General features: G+C 38.6%; 1 protein-coding gene across 1 annotated transcript in view; it reads right to left on the bottom strand.

Annotated features, from left to right (window-relative positions):
* Positions 1-2898: 2898 nt before the first annotated feature.
* Positions 2899-26081, bottom strand: part of LOC146001134 (uncharacterized) — a 56056-nt gene continuing 32873 nt past the window's right edge. The window contains exon 2 of the mRNA XM_083138424.1: positions 2899-4441. Coding sequence (XP_082994550.1) covers positions 4313-4441 — 129 coding nt within the window. The 3' untranslated portion in view covers positions 2899-4312. The remainder of the gene's footprint in view (positions 4442-26081) is intronic.

Below are 26081 nucleotides of genomic sequence, written 5' to 3'. Positions count from 1 at the left end.
GAGCCACCGCGGCCACATACACACACACACACACACACACACACACACACACACACACACACACACACACACACACACATATATATATATATATATATATATCTGTGTGTGTGTGTGTGTATATATATATATATATATATATATATATACATACACACACACACACACACACACACACACTGTTTGTTAGATCGTCAAATTACATTTTCTTGCATATCCATAAAGATAGTAGGAGGAATGGGATCCGTGAGCAGGACAATTAGAGATGTAGGGAATGGAACTCCATGGCGACGCAAAACCATTATATAATTTATCTCGTTCTCTGTCGAAATTAGGACATTGTAAAAAAAGATGTGTGGCATCTTGATTAACTTCTCCACATGTGCAGGCTTGTTTTGTTGTAATATGTAATCGTGCTAAATGATCATTAGTGCGAACATGACCTGTACGTAGACGTATTATAAAAATAATAACTGATCTTGGAAGATTATATGAGTAGTACCAAAGTTTATTTTGTGAATGTTCTGCAAACCATTTATATGTATTGCCCGCGGATTGAAATTGTTCCATACATCACTTTTTCCATTTATCTTGAAGTTTATATTTAACTCTTCAATAAACAAATAAAACAATAAAAAATTTAATATATATTTCTACAAACAATGTATGCCAGCCGGTGGGGTGTCCGACTGCCATGTGAGAGACCCAAGTTCGATTCCTAGGGTGTGTGACTTCAGAAGGGAATTTTTTCATCATTGAGCGACATAGAATACATCCAATCTGTAATAAATGGTTACCTGGGGAAAACCGTGAGGATTTTAAACATGCGGTCAGAGCGTGGTGTAGACCATGGAAGTTCCAAAAAGTGACCAAGATTGTGAATGGGTCTTTATGCCATGTTTCAGAGGTAACTTTAACTTTTTAAAATCAATGTAATTGTATTTTAGTATGTTCATCATGGCGAAATTGATTAGATATTGGCGCTATAAAAGATGTAGGGCATCGCAAATAATATATTGTATCAAATGAATCTCTTGTTCAGAATTTGAATGTTGATGATTGCTTAATAATGATTCACACGGTTGTATAGTTCTTATAGTTAAATTTGATTTTGAAATATAACAGTTGGAATAATGTATTTTCCTATTCATAAACTTGTTAAATTACTGTGTGATTGGCGTGGCGACAGTTAGTTCGAAGTTAACAGGACAAAAATATAGAAATACTCCCAAACAGTCACTTTTTGCCAAATTTTATATTGAAAATTTAATAGCATTTGTAAATGTGTAATAACATAATTCGTATTGGGTGTTATGAAATAAATCTTTGGTATCAACCCAAAAATAAAAGTTATCATTTGAAAATACACTTAATACTTATTTCTGTACAAATCCTTCACAACATTCACTACATAGGAAAGAAAGCGAACAATTACTAAGATTCTTAATTATTTGGTTTATTTTAAAAAGAAAAAAGAAATCATCTAATCCAAATTATTGCATTTGAACCAAAAAAGTGGCACATTTTCTTAATCATTAGTAAACAAAGGAACACCATTATTGAAACGGCACAATTAGTTGTTACAGATATCGTTCCTCGATCACGTGTCCTCATCACACAAAGCAATACTCGTGAAAAAATAATTCTCATATGTCGTTGGTCGTGCTTGATTTACGTTTCACATCACACAAAAATTCAAGCATTTTTCACAACAATACACAAACAAGTTCACAGTTCTTAGCAGTTTTAAACAACTGACCCTGTAGAAATATGGTTATAACATTTGGTCATAGCGACGACGTTATTAACACTAGATTCAAAGGACAAAGTACATAGTTTATACATATTGTTTATGTACATGTATGAAGCCTCAGATATTTGCCGCATCACATCACTGAACATTCTCTGTCATCTTCATTAACTTTTATATTTTAAACTCGATTTAATATTTTCGAGAAAGCAAGCAATTGTTGCATTGTTGAACGTACAATTTCAACATGTTAAATTATTGTAAATTGTTTAACGGAAAAAATGAATATTTCTTTTACTGCAATTGCTAATTCTTGTACAGTCACAGGCAATAAAACTGGGATACCGAGGACCTGAAATGCTCGCTTCCTTGCAAGGCGTTATGTGTGTTGCATAACTCTACGGCAATAAGTGGACTTAAATAACAAATTTTCAATGTATTAGATGATTTCAGGATATAAGTGTCCCATTTTTTTGCCTGTGACTGTACATAAATATGGCAATGAAAAGAAAGATCTTCATTGTTGTATCATATATGTGTTATCTACGTAACAATTACAATTTGGAGCATTTAGTGAGTGTTGTTTAAGAAGGAGAAAAGATGTAAATATTCTTATTTTTTCTGCTAAACAAACTTAGCGTAAATTCATTCCTTAGCATGCAATATTTATTGGACAGTGTCTGTATTTCAATGCTTCTGCTACATAACACCAATTCTAATACAGGGTGGCCACAATGTGGGCGTACCCCTGGGTTTTCGTCGGAAAGTATGTTTAATTGTTGTGAATTTGCAATCGTTCGATCATGATGAAACCCATGAAACTTGATTTTAAAGTGCAAGCTCGTCTTTGTCACGTTAATGAACTCTGATGCTGATAGAACGTGGCGCCGGAATATCTCCACAAAACATCTTCCAGGACATGGCACAGAATTCAGCTGTGCGACGATCATGACTGTCTCCAAACAGATGTCCTGGAAAAGTGAACTATCAGGTACGTGATTACATCGCTATAACAACCACAACAAAGGAGGGTACGCCCAATTTGTGACCTCCGTGTACAGTCAACGGCAAAGATAACGGTAGGCAAATTGTCCACCGCTATTTTCATTACCTTTTTATTCTACACTGTGCTGTTTTAAGGAATGTTTGTTCGAAACAGGCTTATTGACGTTATTATTTCAATTCATTGTCATCACATTGTGTAATTCAGACCGAATGAAATGGTGGTGGACAATTCGCCTACTGTTTCTTTCGCCGTTGGGTGTACTGTATCCCTTAGAACACCTTTCTTCTCGTCTTCAACTAAACAGTTTCTTTTGTGCAGGAGGCAAGGGTCAAACCTATGCCATCTGTGATTTACTACAAATTCAGCGAGATAAAAACTACCCATGGCGCCTCCAGGATTTGTACACTACCTATCTTAGGTTCAAGCTCCACCCTCCTGAAAAACGAAATTGCTAACTCGAAGATGAGAGATCACGTGGTCTCTCGAATTGCATTCTTGCAATAGGTAAAAGTAGAAGTACTGGATAATGGATAATGTCCAATTAATATTGCGTCTGAAAAGAACCAATATCACTAACATTCAGACAATTTTTAAAGAAATTATTGTGCCCTTTTCGAAAAATAACTTCTCTTCGCTTAGTCAATTTTAAAATTTTGTGTTCCACAGACAATTTGTGTGTAGGAATACAGCAAGTTAATAAAGGAACTTAATTTTACCAAGATACAATGGTGGAATTATGGTAGTTTATTTTACGTACAGTGGGATGCATAAGTATTGCTCGGCAAGTTGTCCACGACTATTTTCATTAATTTTTATCTTCCATCTTACGTGTTTTTAAGAACTGTATTTTTATATATGCAGATAAAGAGGTTTGTTTCGATTTTGGTTGCAATTCTTGAATCTCTTATTACGTAAATAAGGAAGAACAAACATGGTGGTGGATAATTTATTTGGTAATATTTATGCATCCCACTGTACTGTGTATGTACGAACAATGTATCTGAGCGACATTCTTTATAATAAGAAGTAAATAGGTAAGTGAAATATAATGATATTCAGTGTTCATTCACTTTAGAATAATATATAATGATTAACATTTAATCTCACTAAAGAATAAGTTTGGTAAATCATCATGTGATAAATTCAAGCTCATAACTAAGTATAAAATCAACAATGGGAATTTGTGGATGAATTTTAGTTTGATAACTGAAGTTAACTTTTGTTTGTACTAGGTTTGACTTTCGTGTTGTACAACAAAAGACTTACTTTCTCGAAAGTTTCAATCAAGATTTGAATTATAACAGAATAAATTATAAGATTTCCTTCAAGAAGTTTTCCGCAGAGTTTTTGGTTACCTTTCAGAATTCGTTGTTGTTTGCAAATATCTTGAGTTCGCTTCTTAGTTATATCAGTGATATCAATGTATTTGTTTCGCTCCTCGCACTCACTGGCCATTCCAGAATTCACTCGCTTGCACTCAGGAAACAAAAGACGCACTCATGCGGAACTCCACACCCCCTCATTACACTGTCCCTCTGCAAACGTAGTTACTGACGTCACCGATCTTTGCGCATCAGCTGATTTGACGTCACCCAGGCGGCTGGTTCATCCTGGTCGCGGTCCTTGTGTGAGGGAACGGGCTGCGATACTCTGGGCGCTGGGCTGTCGTCCGCCACAACAGCATCCTGGAAAATAAGATGATTTATTTTACATTTTATAAATAGAAACACAGGAATATATAGGTCAAATAATATGTCTTACAAAAACTTTTGAAATCCGGAAGTATTGAAATTATGAAAATTTGTTCTGTTATGTATATTTCTCAATTATAGCAGTTATGTTATAATGCATTAACTAACTAACTCTCTAGCCTTCTTAAACCCGAAGGTTCATGGCTGCAGCAACGCAAGCCTTCCATCTGTCTCTATCCTGAGCAAGATCTATATACTCTTTTCCATCCCTACAGATCTCCCTTATGTCCATCTCAACGTTGTCCCTCCATCTTCGTATTGGCCTTCCTGCAGGTCTCTTACCATCAGGTTTCCCAACAAAGAATCCTGTACACTCTTTTTTTCCTCTTCCATTCGGGCCACATGGCCTGCCCACCTAGTCTTCTTGATTTAATCATTCTAATAATAATTCTAAGGATATTATAATGCATTACTCATATTAATTATATATAATTACGTGCCTGTAGTTATATATTCATCTGAACGATAGACCAGAAGCAAGAGAGATTAGAATCGAAGCAGAATTTTTGTGAGAGACGCATAATCAGAAAAATGTCTTGAGCAGTACAAGAAATGAATGAAGCATGGAGAATTAAAAATAATATAGAATTGGAAAACAAATGCATGTAGCTGATATTGTGTGTTATTAAAGCCCAAAGTTGTTGCGAAATTTTGAAAATGCCCTCTTCACTGATAGCAAAGAAAATAATGAATTGGACCAAAGTAGTGATGAATAGACAACCTGTGTAGCCTAAATGCAAGGAATTGGAAAGTAGTAGAGTGCTAACTAACTCCCTAGCCTTCTTAAACCCGAAGGTTTATGGCTGCAGCAACACAAGCCTTCCATCTGCTCCTATCCTTGGCAAGATGTATCCAATCTTTTCCATCCTTACAGGCAAGACGGCACACAGCGTTGTTCATTGAACCTTGGAAACTGCGGCCTCTGAATGCGAGTCAGTGCGAATGGTGTTGCCACGTACATCTTTACTTCGTTGAATATAAAGCTGTATACAATCTGTTTCGCAATGCGAATTGACAATGATAATGGATTTTGAAATCAAATGGAAAGAACTTCAAAACAAGACCTGTAGAACTACTCAATACTAAGAAAAACTTGTTACGAAAAATTGATGAGAACGGTTTTTTGACAAATTTTGAAAATCAGAAAATTAAGAATTGTATTTAAAACCTTTTAACCTGCACCGTACATAAATTTCAGGATGGAACCACCCATTTTTAATTTATAGAATTCCAGAGAAAGCGATCATTTGCAAAACAAAGCACCTTTTTGTTCTCACAACGATAAAACATTGAAGGGTTAATCGAAAGAAAATTTGGTTAGCATAGATTAACGCAGAATTGAATACGCTAAATTTTGATGTAACTCGTTGTTATGTAGGTCTACTGGTTAATTTTGAATTGGAGTCCAATCTCGAGTATCTATAATTTTTAATCCGACAGCAGTTCAGTTCGTTCCTCGTCATCGGCAACGTTCATTATGACGCATACTTCTACGCACGAGTCATCGTCAGTCAACAGGTACTGTTCTTGCAATCAGCACATACAATCAGACCAAGACGGAATTTGGCAACGTTTATTTCCTTCATCACAAGCCCCTGAATTACCAGACGTGTAAGCAAGTGCCTCTATTCTTGCATTTATTGTTTCTCGTCGGAGTTCGCCTGGCTTCGATTCTTAGAAGCAGATGTGCTGGGTATACCAGGAAATCACGTACACGAGAATTTGACCGTTCTCTTTGACTGTAGAGATAGGGCACAACGAATATCGCCTACTGAAAATTTATGGAGATTGAAGGTATGTTGTGTTATTTATAAGTGCAGTGCAGTGAACTTTGATTGATTGATTGATTGATTTAGTTTATTTTACTTTGCGTTTTGTGCCTCTTGGCTAATGAGTGATGGGTGATGAAATTGATGAATGGACATTCACAAACAACCAAGCCCGTGCGGGATTCGAACCCGGGACCCTTGGCGTCGCAGCGCGATGTGCTAACCACTCGGCCACAGGGTCCGGCTAGTGAACTTTGAAAAGTACTGTTAATTTACGCGTGGTCTTGAACTTGCATGCCGAGCGACGAGACGTACCGTAACTTAATAAGAACAAATCTCAACCTTTACATTACCAGACAGTACTGTCTTGTCAATGCGTGATTACAGCAATTTTGGCAAGAAGAAGCTGCTTTGAAACCTTTAATAAAATAATCACGAATGTTTCCAAATCTTAAGTCAGTACTCTACGAAGTAAAACAGTATGGCCAATTGACCCAGCAAAATAACTAAATGAGAAAATGATGCATGGCGAGTCGACGATTGACAAGATTAAGTCCATTTGAACTCCCTTTTTGCATAACTTTAGAACAGCACAATTAGTCAACTTCCTCGAGCATCCGAATTAAGGGCAGATCAAACAGTATTTTATTGATCAAATCATTATTTTATAACTTTCATAATTTTTAAGTATTCTTTAATTACTAGAAGTTTATTAAGCGTGGAATAAAAAACATTTTATGAGTACTATGCATAAACAAACCAATCAAATATATGCATGATACAAGACTTTATTTTTCGTTTTTTGGGTACTACCTTGCTATTTTTAAATTGTGAATGGAATTGATCTGCCAAGTTTACAGGAAAATAAGTATTGAGTTATACGGAAATGAATGCTATTATTTACAAAAGGTACTTTGAACTTGTAGTACGATAGGTATAAGGCATAAGTTAATTCAACCTATGACAACGTCGGATTCTGTCTTGATTGACTCATGTGCGGCAACCCTAAGGCAAAATAATTTTGTAACTGTTTTTTTTTCTGGTCGTATGTTTTCTCGGGTTTGTTCGGAGCCGACCAAGAAATCAGTTACAGCTCGTAATGTAAAATGGTAATTGAAAAAGATTTGAAACAATATTAATTTAGTATTATCCACTGCCGAGATTCCACACTATGTTTCCAGTATTCTCTCTCTCTTTCTCATCTAGACTTCATTCCTCTATACTTTTTCACTCTCTCCCATTTTCTTCTCTCTTGCATCTCATCTTCTTATATTTCGGTCTTCTCTTTACCTGAATTCTTATCTCCTTTTCTCTCTTTCGCCTTCTTTCACCTCTTTATCTCCTCCACCAAATATCTCTTTCTTCAGCCAGTTTTTAACTCTCAAACTATCCTATCTCTCTTTCACTTTCTCCATACGCTTTCTGTCTTCTGTTTCATTGTCTACTATCTTCTTTGCAAATCTCCGCGACCCCTTCTGTTTCTCTCTATAACCCTATTCAGCTTCTATTTTCCTTCTTCCCCCCAGTTTCTATTATTTCTATTTCTACATAATTGTTCTGCTTCCCCTATATTTCTGTCTCTCTTTCTGTATTTCCCCCTCCCCCTCTCTCTACTTAATTGATCGATTTAGTTGGCGTTTTAAGTCCACTTTATGCACAGAAAGGGTAATCGGGACTGTGCCTACAGTTCAAAGTGGGATCCGAAGCACCATGTGCTTCCATCTGGTATCGAACCAGGGACCCCTTGATTACAAGGCGACGGTGTCACACAGACACACACATATACATACTACAGTAGTTGCGAGAAATAAATATAATTAGTTACTTCTCCAAATATTAATTTTGTGCATAAAAATTTCAAAATTAAATAGATTATTAATATTTAAAAGGAGAAATACTCAGAAATGTTGTGCCTTAATACGATTTGATACAAGACGGAGGTTCCGGGTTCGAATCCTGACCTGAGCATGGATGTTTCTGGGTGTCCATTCATCAATTTCATCATATCATCACTCATCCCAATCTTCGCAAATTAGCCAAAAGTGGCACAAGAAGAGAAGTAAAATAAAGCAAATCAAATAAAAAATCAAATCGATTTGATACAAGAGCACATTGGAACGTACTGCTAACGAAAAAAGAAAATAGACAAATAAGAAAAGACAGATGAGTCATAGCGCATAAATTTGAATCCGAAGACACGTGCTAGATTAAAAAGAAATAAGAAATTGGGTGATGAAAATTAATTAAATGCCTGAAATATAATGATGATTACAGCTGTATGGTGTATACAGGTGAACAGCAAAAATGTAACACAGTTTCCATTTAATAAAACTGGTGGAATCGGAGAGTTTTCTCAAGGCTCGGATAGAACATAATCTCCGTTTATTTCCACTTCTTCTCTTATCTAAGGAGCAACGTTAAGGGAAGATAATTAATGTGATAGTGATAATGATAATTATCACCTTTTTTCATCCACCCAGTTCCTTGCTCCAGGGGTTGATTTTAGAAATTTAACTTGAGTGTTCCTAACTTGGAAAAGGACCAATAGATCTTTGTTTCTTCGAAATTAAGTTTCGGAACAGCGCCATTAAATCGTCACACTCTGGTGAGTCCTTTCAAATGGCAATTAATTACCTCTCCTCATTTGTTTTTCTTCTGAAACTAATCGACGGAGATAATGCCTTCAGTTCTCTCGCTTTGGAATTGGCGTTAAATTCGCTTTGGAATCCAAGGGGATTATTTCTTACCAACACATCTACAACGACTTGTAAATACCTGTACAATATCTGAGTCCATTATCCGATTGGTCCTTCGTACTCAAATACGTATTTTGGGAGGGGGTCCAGGGGTCCGGACCCCCCCGAAATACTTACTAAGTACTAAAATTAAGTAATGAAAATATGCTTGTTGTTTAATCGAGGGATATTTATTTCTGTCAAACATATTGGAAGGCAGGGATTATATTGGGATCATTCGACTTTGAATGACTGTACTAAAGAAGATTCATGCAGGATTTATTACTACTTATAACAATGTGCATAAAATATTACCAGGAACTTTACTTTTCGTCAACTGGATATAACATCCTTTTGTGATATTCAATAAACATTCAATTCTTTATCTATTTGACATCAATTTCCGTGCCACGGCAGTTGTTTTTCTTTTTAAAAATTTTGACGACCTTGACTATACGTATGCTCTCATATCACTATTATTAAACCGTCTTTTTACCTATTCATGTAATAAAATATAATATTAATTAATTTGACTATTTTAATTAATACTATTTTAATTTAATGTAATTATAATTACTTTAATTTACGCATAATAATTATTATTATTAGTTTAAGACACTTGGTTTTGACCCCCCAAAATATATTTCTTGATACGTGCCTGCTATGTGACGTGTAACTGCATCTAAACTTAGTATTCGTCATTTGTTTTTGTTAGTGTGGACTTCAGAACCTCAATTGACAAAAATAGAGTCAATTCAGAAACTATTTGTCAGACTACTGTGTATGAAAACTCCTTGGAAGTAAAGGACTTACTTTTAAGCATAGTATCTTATTATTTTTTAATGTAAATCCATAGGCCAGAAGGCATAACGCGAAATCACAGATAATGCGTTTATCTTTTGTTTCACATTATGCCTTGTGGCCTAGGATGCAAAGGAGTTAAATTAAGATACCATGCTCAAAAGTAACTCGGGTACTTCCAAGGGCGTATTTAGAAGAGGTGTTCTGGAGGGCTGGACCCCACCGAAAGATTTACCAGTACAAAAATTAAATGATCAAAATAAATTTGCATTTGCTGTATAAACGATGGTTATTTATAATATTTCCGCCGTACTCAAGCGAAGACAAGGATTATACTGTGTCAATACCGGTTTGATTCGACAGTACCTAAAAATATTTACGCACACAACTGGTTTTACTAATATGCAGAAAATATTAATCATGATCTTTACTTTTCATCAACTGTCTATAACATCAATTTCGTTATTAAACAAACATTCGATTTATATTTTTTTAAATGTTAATTTCCTTACCAGGAGAGATGTCTTAATACAAAGTTTAACAATACTAACTACACTTAAAGCTAGATAATGAATACGTGCTCTTTCATCTCTATTTTATAGAATCTTCTTGTGCATTTATTTAATAGCAAAATTAAGTAATTTGCCTGTTTAAATAATATGTATAGACCTATTATTTATATTAATGTATTAATTGTAAACGTTTATTTAATAATATTATTTTTACCGTTGTTGCTTGCGAAAAGTTGTCACCGGGATCGGGAATAAAATTTTCCGTTCCGATCCCAACTTCGGGAAATGACTTCCCGAATTTTCTGGATCCCGAACAGCCTGGAAATTTAAGTGGCCATTTTTTAAAGTTGTAAATTCTCGATGTCTTCTACAGTGTAAGTGTCTGAAACTTTTCGGAAGTTATTAGATTATATTCCAGAAATGCATAAACAATCACTTAAGGTGAAAATGGGTGTGGAATTCTGGATTTCCGAAGTCCCGGGAAATTTTAAACATTTCCCGTGCCGAAAATTTCCCGATTTAGTAGGAAAGTTACGATTTTTCTCCGGCCCGATCGTTGGGATTAAAATGAATTTTCTGTCTTAATATATTATGTCTTATATTTTCCCCTTCCTCCCCAACTATATCATTCGATATGTGGCTACTTAGTGCTGGATAGGGTAAATAACAAACTGTACCCTTACTCACTAAACAACACTTTTTTTCTGTGGAATTAACCCTGCAGGTTCGAGATTCTCAGATAATTACTACAAGCAAATATTTTTTATTGCTTTCCGTTAGCTTTAACTTGATTAAGTTCTTGTTTAGCTGAAACTAATCGAACCCCCTTTGATTTTCCTGCAACCGTACAAGCACAAGAATTTACTTTGAAAATGTATTACCCAGCCTTTATTTGGCATTGTGCTTCGTTGTACACAGAAAATGCTCAGATTGGAACAAGTAGGCGGGATAATGAATGAAACTGCCGCACGTGGTGCTGCGATCGCGTCAACGATAATGGCGTCGGTACTGGTGAAGCCATTCCCGCGAGAGGAAATCAAGAGCCTTCCTGCTGGGAGAGTTCCGAATTGAATTCCACGAAATCCCACAAAGCTATTGTGAAGTGGCAGTCGTTTAATTTCGGTCGTACTTGCAGGATCGGAAGGGAGGTTCAAAGGAACGGCCGTGGAGTTCCTGTCACGCCATCTTTGGGCAAAGTGTCGAGCGTCGAAACCCAGATCTATTATTTGCGGTGAAATTTCAGTCAAATTTTCGGCCGCGGAAGGTGGTTTAATGGCAACACGATCGACTCGTAGCCAACAGTTTGTGATTCGTGAGATAATTCCAGCTGTTTCTATAAACCGAGATTTTATAAGAGTGGCCATTCAGGGACGGTTTCTGGAAATGTTTATGAAAAATCAAACTCGCTCCATCGCGCAAATTTACTTCTGAAGGGGCAATGTCCAGACATCATATTTAGAGTCAAGGTTGAAAAGATTTTATGCTTTCAATTCTACCTTATCAAGACATTCCCGCCCGCAAGGCAGTTGCCCCCCTCCCCCCACTTTTTCCAATGTTACCCCCGCACTATGCTAAACCTTATCCACCAATCAATATACAGTTACAAATCGCTGATGTAAGATAATGGACTAAAGTTGGCAATATTTTCAACTGCGGTTGGCAACCTTGAGCAACATTCAATTGAACACCCTAGCGTAAATAATTTTCCTGGGTAAGAAGTAATTCGAGTGATTACGTTTTCCAAATTCGCCCCTACAGCAGTGATGGGACTATGGTTTGATCTTCAAACCTCAGGATTGCCAGTGCACCATCTTACCCACTCGTACGGTAGAAAGTGAAGACTTTAGATCTGCTGAGAAACAAAAAGTGTCGTTCACGAAAAAAATCATTCGAAACAACAATACACGTCATCTAAAACCTCTCGAGTTATTTCTCCTTCGAGTTCTTCTTATTGATTAAGTTCCGTTTCCCACGATGCTTGCTTCCTTTTTTCTTCTCTCCGCCGCTTCAAGAGATCTCTTTTGTTCTCCATCCTCATCTCCTCATGGCTGCTTTCATTCCTCCATTTTTCCAAATCCCTTGCGTCTCCTTCGACTCAAAAGTAATTAAGATTCCACGCAGACCGCAAGACTCTCTTTGTGCTGCAACCTTCCTCCCCACGTCACAGGAACCAAGATCCGGATTAGGCTTAAGAATGTATTGTGGCTCGATGTACGAGGGTACTCCATTATTTAGAGGAGAAACAAGTTACAACGGTACGGTTTCAGCAATGTAGTGAAGGGCTGGAGAGGCCCAACTACACATTTTCATCGAAATAAAAAGGGTAGAAATACAGTATACATCAAGAGTATTAATTGAGCACGTTTACATCGTACATCTTGTATTTACACTGAACATTTGATCTTATCATTGTTGAACCTTTAGAAATCGAGGCGACGACGAAAGAAAGAAAGAGAGAGAGAAAGTTAGAGAAGTAAATAAAGAGAGTGTATGTGGGAGATATGAATGTGGCAAGAAAGAAAGAAATAACGAGAGAAAGGGAGAGAGTCGGAAAGATATAAACATAGTAAAAGAGAGAGCGAGAGAGTGGAAAGACTGAAAAGTGGATAAAAGGAGAAATAAACAGTGGTAGGAAGAGAGAGAGAGAGAGATTGGTTGATTGATTTAGTTTATTTTACTTTGCGTTTTGTGCCTCTTGGCTAATTTGCGAAGATGGGGATGAGTGATGAAATGATGAAATTGATGAATGGACATTCACAAACAACCAAGCCCGTGCGGGATTCGAACCCGGAACCCTTGGCGTCGCAGCGCGATGTTTGTTAGGGATTGTTCCTTCAATTGGTCAGTTTGTGGTTTTGGATATTGCCTACAGGTAGGGACCTCGATTTCTCTGTTATTTTTCTTACTTTTTGATGTAAAATTCGCGTTATTATTTATGTACACTTTTCTGTCAAATATAGCAGCTTTTAAAGTTGTATTTCTAATTGTACGTTATAGTTTCATACACTGAAGGGTGCAAAATGACCTGAAGTGCCGACGCACCCTATCATTTTAATTAATTAATTCATTCATTCATACACTGGAAACGATTTTTGAAGAAGTTATTTTCTATTACTTGTCGAGTGATATATACTGCGTGTGATGGTAGTGCTCACTCAATCTCCACGAAAATCGCGCCAAAGTAAAAAGCAAAAAGTGGCAAAAAAGCGATGCTAAATCTTCAGTTTCATTGGCATATTATCATAGATGTCAACTAAAAATTGATCTTAGAATTGATTGATTGATTGATTGATTTCGTGTTTTAAGTCCACTTTATGCACAGTAAGGCTAATCAGGACTGGACCTACAGTTTAAAGTGGGATCCGAACCTCTATGTGCCTCCACCAGGTATCGAACATGGGACCCCTTGATTACGCTACCACTGCGCCATCGGGGAGGTCCGATTGGCATTTGATGTACTTGCTAAAGGATGCAATCATGTTTCATATTTTCTTTATGGTTAGCACATCGCCTAAGTCGCCAGAGGTCTCGGGTTCGAATCCCGGCCTGGGCATGGATGTTTGCGAGTGTCCATTCGTCAATTTTGTCATATCATCACTCATTCCCATCTGCGCAAATTAGCCAAAAATGGCACAAAAAGCGAAGTAAAATAAAGCAAATGAATCAATCATATTTTCTGTATTCTCAACATCGTACCCATAGATTATTAATCCTGGCGCCGCCGCTGTTTTTCTGGAAAGGCAACCTCTACGCGAGGACCTGTTAACGCTTTGAAGAACACATTCATCAAGACATAAAATAATAAAGAAATGCCTGTTTGTGAACGAGGGATGAAATTGCTTCGTCGCCCAATTTTCCGGCCCAAAAACTATTCGAGAGGCGAGCGTCCAGGGTTAATTTCCAGGCTCGCTTAATCCGCCACAACAATCATCTTGTCGCTGGGCACTTCCAGAAGTCAGTCAACTAAAATGTCATTAACCGGATCGATCGGTTTTCGCAATCAAATGCGTCCATGTGCTGGAAGGTTTCCATCTCTCGGCACCCGCGTTGTTAAAACTTCCTGAACGGACTAATTAAGGCGTGGCACGTCAATCATAACGAGCGTGTAGTGTTATCATGCAATATTACTTTGATATTTTCCGCTATCTCTATTTACCTACTAAAGGTACGGCCATAGGCGGCTGGGCAGAAGTGCGCTGGTGCCACATGTGGGAAAAGCAAAGCGAGAGCGGGAGAAAAGTCGCTGTTTCCCGCTCACTGTGTGGCAACATCAACCGGGCTGCGTTGCCTAGTTCGAGATTCAGACCGACCTCTCTCCGGGGAACTTTCGTGTCATTCCTGACCTTTCGAGCAAATACTGTCAGTTTGCATGGATCACAAAGACCAACTCTACAACTAGATCTTTCTTTCTCTTAAACCTCCGAACACACGGGGTTGTGCTCCGACGTGGCAACAGCGCGAACTTCTGCCACCCACCTCATTTCATGGCCGTGCATTTTGTCTCCAACACGGCATTTCGAGAGAGCAGCTCGTGTATAGTATGTATTATCTACATTGAAGGCACCCGTCAGTAAATCAGATTTCTGACGATGTATTTGAAACTGCAGGAACTATGGGTTCATACGGTGAAAGTAAAAATAAAGTTATCCCCTGTCATTACGCCGTGGCAGGAAGGCACACAATCAGTGGGAAAGTCACTGCCCGTTTAGTCCGAATTTCCGTCATACTGATGTGATGCAATCAGCACCAACCTCCGGCCGTCTTACCCTTCTCTCCTTCCCAAGGTGCTCAATGATTAACTAACTCACTCTCTAGCCTTCTTAAACACGAAGGTTTATGGTTTAGCAACACAAGCCTTCCATCTGTCCCCATCCTGGGCAAGATCAATCCAATCTTTTCCATCCTTAACGATTTCCTTTAGGTCCATCTCAACGTTATCTTCATATTCGCCTTCCTACAGGTCTCTTACCATCAGCTTTCCCAATAAGAATCCTGTAAACTCTTCTCTCCTCTCCCATTCGTGCCACATGGCCTGCCCACCTAAGTCTTCTTGATTTAATTATTCTAATAATATCTGGACATGAATGCAAAATTTGCAGTTCTAAATTATGTAATTATGCGAAAATTATCACCATAATAGTTGTCTCGTTGTATTACTGCTAATTTTCAACATTTGTAAAGAAATGTAATGTACTTTTTAATTCTTTGTAACGAAGAGACATTTTATGGCCAACCCGAAACTGGAAATAAGCAATATTCTCCCTAGTATGGCCTTAAAGATTATGCAGCTTAATTCCTGAACGAGAGGAAAAGTTCGTGGACACTGATTAGATTTCTTTATTTATTTAAAGAAAACTGGAAGGAATTAAACTAATGTTAATAAAACATAGAAGAAATGAAACGTAATATTCTCGAGAATCCCCACCCTCTGTGCCACCGTGGACATAATTAGCCAGGAAGTTGATTATAAAAACAGCGTCAGAAAAATCTCCAAAAGAGTTTCCATTAGTAGAGCCTAGCCAGAGCTCAAATGAACATGGATTTACCTACTTACGTTACGTCACGTGTTAATGCATGGGAGAGGTAACATAACCCTGTATGCGATCTCCAGAGTATTCTCCCTTCCAAGATTCAGCTTTAACTCCTTCCCTGCGGCAACGTTGAAGAGAAGTACGACCAAAAAAAAAAATCTATATATAGATGCAACCTCAAGTTCGTCTCATCGTAAATAATGCAAAAACTAACTATAAAAAATCTTGCCGCAAAATGAAGATAAGGAAAATAATATATATGAATGGCTTATTGCAGAAAGGGACCTGAGTCACATTTTTGAGGTATTGGAGTTAATTTTTTCATCTCCACTGTATGTAGCAGCATACTACAGGGGGGTGCATTGAGGGTTGCAAAATTAACTATTCATTATGTTGAATATTTGAGCCAACAACGGCACATTTCTTTCTTACACTATTAATATTATACGATTTTTCATTGTTTTTCTCAGAATTGTGCAAAAGTGACTCAGGTCCCTTTCTGCAATAAGCCATTCATATATATATATATATTCTGGATCTCGGTCATTTTGGAGGTGATGTGATCAGCACTAAGCTCCGGCCGCCTTTACCCTCCAGGTTTGCCCCAAAGTACACATTGATTTGAGGCTGGGTGAGCCCAAGAGCCGCTTTATGCAGGGACTAGGCCGGCAAATTCAGACCTCAGAACACCCACCCCACGAATCGAACCCGGGTCTCCCGCATGGCAATCAGACACCCTACCAACTAGACCACCGGGGCTCTAATTCCATATTGCAAAATATATTTTTCAGGAACTAACAAAGCATCAACAATGGATTTTTTGAACGCCAGTAGCCCACATAGGCTAATAATGGCATAAAAAAGTGGTGTATATAAATATGACTTACCGTAATACAAGATCCGTTAATTTTGAAGTACAATCGATATATAGGCGCTCCGCAAAAAAGGTCCAACTTTACCTAGGTATATAGTAACTCCGCTGCAGTTAATGGGTTAGAAATGTGGGTTTTACTTTATTCGCTTATTCCACTCTTTCAGGAATTCAAAATACTATTTACGTTAGTGATGTTCTGATCTTTGTACCTTTAAGATTTTCTTCTGGTGTTGTCTAATTTCATTCAGAATCTTCTTCATAGCTTGTGGTGATCACGTATTGTTGTTTATTTTAACCTGTCTCACCACTCCACCCTCTCGCGTGTGTGTATGTAGGTTAGTAACACAATCAACTCCTTCCCTTGCAGACGACAATTATGTCAGAGAGCATAGTGCTGCTCATTGCTGCCCTCTACCGGCAGTTTAATAAAACAGTGCCTCAGTACGGATACGTATCCGAGCACAGAAGTGCCTGCAGTGTGACCTTGAGTTCTCGCGAACCCATGCTTCCGTGGCTTTTGGGGTGCAACTACAACTATTTTCGACTTGCACGGGAGCATGGATTTTTCGCCGAGTTAAACCACGTACCTGTGAGCAACGACGTGCATGCATCTTAATCGGAGCTTTGTTGAATGTAATTTTAATTTGAAATGCATTGCACCTCCGTTTTAGACTTAAACCTACGTGCTTACAGACTGCAATCCAACTTGAGGCACTTCATTCAATCTCTTGAGAACTTGACTGCTGCAACTAAGTGCGTGTATGAAATTAGGTAGGTATGAATTTCACTATTATGCTAATCAGTGTATTTTGTATTACATATTTTGTGACTCGGAAGAATTGCATGACTGAATGCTTAAAAGGGACTTTTAATAACCATTGCCCCTTTGTTTAAATAACAAATATTTGATTAATTTGTTAGAGACTATTTGCATTGTAATTACTGAGGAATAATATTTTATTAAGAATTATATGTATTTGGATATCTGTATATACAAGGAAAGGTAATCCAATGTTAAATGGGATTGTTCCGCTTGAAGTTTGTAATAAATACCTCAATTTAAAATGAACTTGATGCGTCGTGCATATCATTCTGAATACATTAAAGTTCTGATAGACCCCGATGTTGCGACTGTGGGAGTCGCGGCGCAGAAGAGTGTAGGAACAAGAAAAAGGAACATGGTCCGGCAACTAAATCTGACGTTTTCTAATTACAAATAAAGACAAAACTCTTTCATCCAACGAAGCCAATTTAATACATGTTGTACTACATCTCAAAGCATTTTAGGAAAATAGGAAGCGATTTTACAATACCGGACCATTCTCCAATTTCGTTCATATTTCGCATACTCACTAATTTAAGGCTCCTAATCACGAATCTGAAGTTAAAATTTGGCGCTCTCGTGTTGAATTTGCAAAAAAGGGGGTCCATGATGCACGATTGCTCATTATTTATCGTAAGGTTTTGTCTTTTGAATACTTTAAGAACGAAATATATATTCCTGATATTACTACGACCCCAAATTTTAACTATGTTTGCCTAACCTAACCTTACCGTGCATGGTTCGTGGAGCTACCCGTGCATCGTTCTAGGGGTTGAAGGCTAATTCCTACCAGGCACCTTCAAAAAATGTCAGTTTCGTAGCACTTGAGCGACAAATTTTAACTACACAATCGTCATTAAGTGTCCTAAATTATTGAGTATGCGAAATATGAACGAATACCCCCGTATTATTAATATGTACCCAACTGAAAGTGACTAAAAATAGCTTCTTTTAAAGCAAAACTTACGAAATGACTTCATTTCCTACCTTCAAACACGCCATCTTCCTCACACCGACAACTCGCAGATTACTAACGAATTTCGAACGTCACTTGTGCATATGAGCAAACATGGTTTCCAATGTATCGAAAAATCATCGTGGTAAATCACAACGCTATTTTACAACTTCTGCACGTTAATTTACAATTTCTACACGTGACCACCAAATCTTAACTGCAGATACGTCATTAGGACTACATAATTAGTGAGTATTAGAATTATTAACGAAATTATGCCTTTTTTGGTATTGTACAATCACAAGCTTCTACACGTTATTTTGAAAGTTCCACACGAGAGCGCCAAATTTTAACTTCAGATTCGTGATTAGGAGCCCTAAATTACTGAGTGTGCGAGATATGGACGAAATTGTAGAAGGGTCCGGTATTGTAAAATCATACCGAAAAGGGTATGAGATGCAGTCTCATGCAGTTTCTTCACAAGGATAGTTCTATTTTTTGAAAAGCACACCTGTGAGGCACGGCAACTGAATCTGACTGTTTTTAAATCAACACTTAATGTTGCTCGAGGTAGCGACATTCATCGTAATGTGAATGCTCCCAGCATACCATTTTACTGTGGGTAAGAAACTTCAAGGAGACAGCATCAGTCTGAGTATACAACACTAGTTTTGACTGTTTGTTTGTCCTTTACATGACAACGACAACATTGCGATATACATTTACGTACAAAAGAAAAATAGGATTTCATAAACGATTCTATTCTTCTATGAGCTTCCAACACTAATAAAATCCCTTACTCTCGTCAGGAGACTCTAAGTACATTAAAACTATTACTAAAACTAAAAATATTGAGTTTTCCTTATGTACGAGAGGGATACAAAAATACAAGCCGCCCGCTCGCCATTGCGTCTGGAAATTTTAACCTGGCACCTGAATTTTTAAAACGTGTTTTTTTAATATCTTGAATTCGCTTACGGAAATTTCAATTACCTTTTATTTTTTACTAATTAGTACGGCATGAGTTTTCTTTAACGATTGTGTATTTTTGTGTCACGTCTATCATTAAAGAATAATAAATATGCAATTGTACGTTTCTGCACTGTTGCTAAATGAATTTTAAAATTTGCAGCGTTACGGTAGAGTCAGACATATATTACGAGTATACTGTATTGCATGGTTATTCGTGCTGTTACCAGCTGAGCCATAGCTAGGAAGGTCACTCTTAATATCTTTTAATCCGAGTTCCATTCCCGGGGTGGGTGATGCAAGGTGTGAATTTTTCCCGACCTTGTCCCCGCATAAAGCGGCTCCGGAACTCAACCAGCCTCAAATCAATGGGTACCTGGGGGTAAAGGCGACCGGAGCGTGGTGCTGATCACATCACCTCTAGAATGGCTGAATTAGAATAAGAGAGGCCCTACACCCACATACCCTAAATGTGCCTCCGTGGCACGTTGATATATGCACGGAAAACTTTACCTTACCTTACCAATCGTGTATTAATTAATAAATTATTATTTTTAAAATCACATCTTGTTGCTTATCTTAGTTGGATTCAGGGCTTTCTTAGATGAATGAAATACAATGAAATAAAATAACATAAAATGCTGGCTCCTGAGAAGAAAATATTATGTCTATCTTGTGGTCACTTCGTTCGTATGTTGGAATAATGTTCAATTGTTTAGGGAAAATTTCCACACGTCTTACATTCTAATTTTCAATATTTTATAACGAGAGAAGATTCTCGGTGAAATGTCTCGTAATGGTTTAGATTTAAGAGACACGTGTCTCGTTCTTCGTCTGTTTCTGTACTCTCTCCAGTAAAGTCCGGTATCCACTTGTTGCAAACCAGCGTATCGTATCCCCGTCCCGTATCGATACGATACGGACCCCGATTTGTCGCGTATCATCACGGCGTTCCGTATCATCCACCCTGTAGCATGATTGATACGGGAGTGCGATACGGTCGTCCGTTCTTTTTATCCACAGTCTGGTCTCAAATGACGAGTACACCGCAATAAGTGGCAGCAGACGCATATATTTTCAGTAATTACGTTTTATCGAAAAAGAAGAAAACTCAAATCACCACGTTGGTGGATGACATACATGTATGGAAGCAGCTTATTGGCAGACTTGCTGTTCCAGCAGCTCAGCGGATTATACAGAAACTTTACTTTACATCAACAAATACAATAGTATTTTCCTTATCCCACTCCATAATAAGGAATTGACATTGGGACGTACTGTCATTCACAGAGCTCACTACACACTGAAGGATGATGCAACGAGGCAACGGAACGCGCGCACGCCCGTCCACATTGCCTTTCCACCGCGTATGGTATCCTTCCTTTGATGTGACGGGGAAAAACTGCCAAATGAGAGACCTGGTCCGTTGCGTATCTTTTCTCACATTTTGAAACTGAGCGTTGCAAGTTTTTTCGAATAAATTGATACGGAATGGGAATACCTTACGCTGGTTTGCAACAAGTGGATACCGGGTTTAAGGAAGGCGAAGGTGCTTTGCAGAGACTGTGAAAACAATTGGTACCTTACTAGAGATAGCCAAATCCCGATAAACTTTATCCAGATATCTGATAATTTTCTATCCAGATTTAAAATATCCGAATTATCCAAATATCTGAATTGTCGGGATATCAGATATTAGGTTTATCCGGATATTCGAATTATCCGAAATGTTCAGCTATCCGAATGTGTGCATTATCCGGACAGCGTTATTGTTTTTCCGTTTTACGGCTTATGCACATATTCTTTAATTCGTCATTTTCCTATTTAAATATACGGGTTTTCTACAAATCCTTAATCAAATCTATTCTATCCGATATCTGGATATCCGCAATATCCGGATATTAAGATTATCCGGATGATCAGTTGCGTCCGAAACGGATATCGGATAATTTGAAATCCGGGTATCCGTTATCCGGATTTTGTGGCGATTCGATTGATTGATTAAATTGATTTATTTTACTTCTCTTCTTGTGCCACTTTTGGCTAACTTGCGAAGATGGATATGAGTGATGATATGATTAAATTGATGAATGGACGCTCACAAACATCCATGCCCAGCTTGGGATTCGAACCCAGGACCCCTCCGCTAACCACTCCGCCACATGGACCGGATTTGTGGCGATACGAGGTACCTCGTACTATGAGAGGAAAATCCGGGCATCTCCGGTAAGATGGAACGACAGGGCGAAACGCTTGAATGCAGATTACACGCGGCTGTTCTTATCATCCCCTAGGTTATTAAACACGTCTCGGTCGAGGGTAGAGAATTTCCGCGCAGCCCATCCTTAATTTCCTCAAGGGCGTTTGCAAATTTATCTTGCTGTAATCTTGTACCGAACTTGTTCCCCGTGATAGGGTGGAAATCGATATTGTCACATCTGTTGCAAACTTCGACTCTTCTTGTTTCTCGAGTGGCAGAAGTTTCCGCCATCTTGTCTCTCATCTTCTTCTATTTCTCATGAATTTTTCTCCCCTTTTTGCCTTTCCAAAGTTTTGCCCTCGTTTAGGTATTATCATGGCTCATGTTACGAGGAAACTTGATACGAGGCAGTTCACTCACATATTAAGCCTGAGGTGGCATCTTGTAGATCTCACTGGCAACTCTATTTTATTAACTTTAAAATTATTAGAAACATTTTTTTCTTCTTACCTGTAAGATAATAGTGGTTTAATACCGAACTGTACATTCCTTCAATTTCATAAAAATAGAACTTTTGGAATTTTGATTAATATTATTCAAATATGTGTACATTATGTCCTCCTCCGTGGCCGTGCGGTTTAAGGCGCTGTGCTTTGGACTCCGACTGCGGGACGGCATGAGTTCAGTCTCTGGGTTCTCGAGGTGTGTATAGGACCGGTGGCAACCCACCATCGTGAGGCAATTGGGGAGCTACAAGTGACTAGCGTGCTCCGGTCACGGATATCTCCCACAACGGCTGGGGTTTCGACGTGCTGACCCCACGTCACCCCATTACCGGTTGAAGATCTCCACACCTCTAGGTAGGATTGTGGGAGGGAGACTGGCAGTCGGGCAAGGCCCTTCAAGGGCTGTCGCGCCAAGGAGTATTATTATTATGTTTGCGTGTACGTTTACACGAGGAGAAGGGAACATAGATAATGACACAGGTTCTATTGCTGGTAGAGGAAAATGTGGTTCGGATCCCATTTTAAACTGTAGGTTCAGTTCCGATTATCCTTATTGTGCATAAAGTGGACTTAAAATACAAAACCTTTTAGCATTCTAGCATACTTTCCTAAATAGGCAAACCGAGGAAACAACTTTTTTTTTTTAAAAAAAAATATCATCTTGTCGACCTTTTACCCACAAATGTACTTGTGAGCCGACCCTGTGGCGGGGTGGTAAGCACATCGCGCTACGACGCCAGGGGTCCTGGTTCGAATCCCAGCCTAGGCATGGATATGTGTGAGTTTACATTCATAAGTCTCATCACTCATCCCCATCTTCGCTTTTTGTGCCACTTTTGGCTAATTTGCGAAGGTGAGGATGAGTTGTGATATGATGGAATTGATGAATGAACACTCACAAACATCCATGCCCAGGCCGAGATTCGTACCCAGGACCCCTGGTGTCGTAGCGCGATGTGCTAACCACTTCATAACGGAGAGCGGTTGTAATTTTTATGGATAATTCGCTGTGTTTCCGTATTATTCTTGTCAAACTTTTGGCCCCCATTAGATCGAGTATTCTGAGATACTGATAGTTGTCATGACGTACAGACAGACGGGCTCAACCTTCCCATAAAACTACTTTTTTCAGCTTAACTACATTCAATGTTGATTTCCTCATGATATAGAGTGAAATACTATATAATTTCAGTGCTAACCCTTACATTAGAAATTTTAGCATTTTGAAGGACGATAATTATGACACAACCTTCAAGATTTCCAGAGATGGAATATTTTAGTTCAGAAATTACTTATTATTTTAAAACTTTACAGGAAAACTGAAGGGATAGCTGCCTCTCCCTCCCCCTTACACCTATGGCATCTGTAACTGTACTTACAAGTTATATCCCAATGTTAATAAATTTAACGGTCATTTGTCACACATTCACAGAATCACTGGATAACATGTGACTTATTTAATGGTAGGATTTGATACACACACTTTGTCTGCACACGGAAATTATTAGAATTCCGAACTATTCGGAAAACAATTGATTTTTTCCCTTTTTTAAGTTCACTTTATATACAAATAGGCTAATCGGGACAAAACCTACAGTTTAAAGTAGTGTACTTACCATTATGTGCCTCCACAGGCTATCGAACCTGAGAACCCTTGATTACAAGGCGAAGAGTTACCACTACCCCATATAGGAGGACAGAAGAGAATTGTCATTCAAAAAGACAGCAGCAACTAACTAACTCTTTAGCCTTCTTAAACCCGAATGTTTATGGCTGCTGCAACACAAGCCTTCCATCTGTCCCCATCCTGGGCAAGATCTTTTCCATCCTTACCGATTTCATATAGGTCCATCTCAAAGTTATACCTCCACTTTCGTCTTGGCCTTCCCACAGGTCTCTTACCATCAGGTTTTCCAACAAGAATCCTGTAAACTCTTCTTTCCTCTTTCAGTAATAACTGGTTAAGATAACTGTGCTGTGCAGAATCATTTAAAAGCTGGAAAACTTGTCCCCCCTCTCTACTTCAACATTCATGGACCTAGAAAAAATACATCGTGATACATCATGGAAATTAACTGAATATTTTTGGAGGGGATGTGTAAAACCCTGATGTTACCACCCTCTCAGCGAGAGTTCTGGTGATACTTTTGGAAACAGAACTAACTCTTCTTTTAGTTTATCCTTGGCCAGTCCCCGGAATAGAATTACCTGAAGTGGAAGCGAGTTGTGTTTTGGAAGCGTTTCCATTAAGTGTCCGCCACCCCCACACACACCCTTCCGTGAAGGGGTGAAGCATTAACGCACCGACGCGAGTGGAGGGAAGGAGGCCGGGGGCAAAAACTGATCGATTGCATTTGACCATCGCAGTCGAACGCTTCCCTCACCTGAGCGCTCTCCCATTCTTCTCGGAGGAACTACACGATACGGGAGAGTAACTATTTGTCATGCGCAGTGTTGCAAACTGACAACCGAAAATGACACTTTCTTCAAATGCAATCAACAGTTCTATACTCTGCCCCGCATGTCTCCGGAGCAAAGCTGCGCGTAGCGGCAGAGAAGTGGGGGGAAACAAGTGGGCAGAGCCAACCAGTACACGCTGCTGCGAAGGCTGGTAACTGCAATAGCTTTCTCCCTTCCACGCAATCCCGTTCCCTCCCTCGTGTTCATTGGTGGAGCTTTCTCGCGTCACTAATTGCGCGGAGACATGTTTTCATTCGCTTGCTCAGGTACAGACTCAGCTTTATATGGGTAAGGATTTGATTTCCTATATTTTACTTCGCCTTTTGTGCCACTTTTGGTTAATTTATGAATGGACACTCACAAGCATCCATGTCCAGGCCAGGATTCGAACCCGGGACCCCTGGCGTCAATATAGGTAAGGAAATTTTAGTCCTCATAGAGACATGCTGATTTTAGCTATGTGACGTGTGTCAAATAGCCTGACTACTGACACACCCAGAATTCTCACTTCAACCAATGAATTGCGAGATTGACGATATGTACTCAACGGTCATGTATTTCTAAACAATATTTAACGTCTTTCTTATTATTGCGTTAAAATATTAATAAATTTAATGGAACGATGTTAAAACAAGAAAACATAAAACACTCGTTGTCACATTAATTTCTTGCAAAAGAAGGAAGAACTTTTTTCTGTAATTCTCATGCCGGTATAAAAAAAATTCCAACGTTGACTAGCTTTTGTCCAAGTGCTCCCGTGTTTCTTCCCTGGCCTGCTTGCTTCAAATAAAATTCAGCAACGTTACATATTGCGTTTCTCCTGTGTACGCTTTCCGTCTTCATGCTGATAAAAACACTTGTCAGAATAAAGAAGATGAATTGTTGAAGAATGACGAATATTTTGGAAACTCAGGGGCAGGATTACGTGGCAAGCAACTGACTGCGTTACCCATGCTACCTTTACTTGCTTATACAGGGTGATTCAGAATTCCTATTACACACTTCTAGGGGTTGTAGAGGGGACTTAGTACAGTAGATCAAGTTTTGATAAAGAAACCATGTCCGGAAACGTACCGTTTTGGTACTGACAAGATCACATAATTTCACATCTCCCTCTTCACGGTAGGCAACCCACATTGACGGAGGGTATAACGTCTTCAGTCACCTGATGTCACGTGTGCAGTAGGGATGGCCAGATCCGGATCCTACCGGATCCGAAATCCGGATCCGGTTGGTTCCGGATCCTAAGGATCCGGATCCTAAAATTTTTCGAATCCGGATCCGCGGATCCGGAATTTTCAGATCCGGAACTTTTGGATCCGGATCCGTTTTGCCATCCAACATGCGCTTCATTGGAAAGTAAGAATGTGTTTATAACATATTGTTACCTGCTAATATACATATATATATATAATATACATATATACACATATATGTAT

This window comes from Lepisma saccharinum, chromosome 17 (assembly GCF_977018435.1).
Source record: "Lepisma saccharinum chromosome 17, izLepSacc3.1, whole genome shotgun sequence".
Lineage (NCBI taxonomy): Eukaryota > Metazoa > Arthropoda > Insecta > Zygentoma > Lepismatidae > Lepisma > Lepisma saccharinum.
The sequence above is the reverse complement of the archived record's forward strand: the minus strand, read 5'-3'. Positions and strand labels throughout refer to the sequence as shown.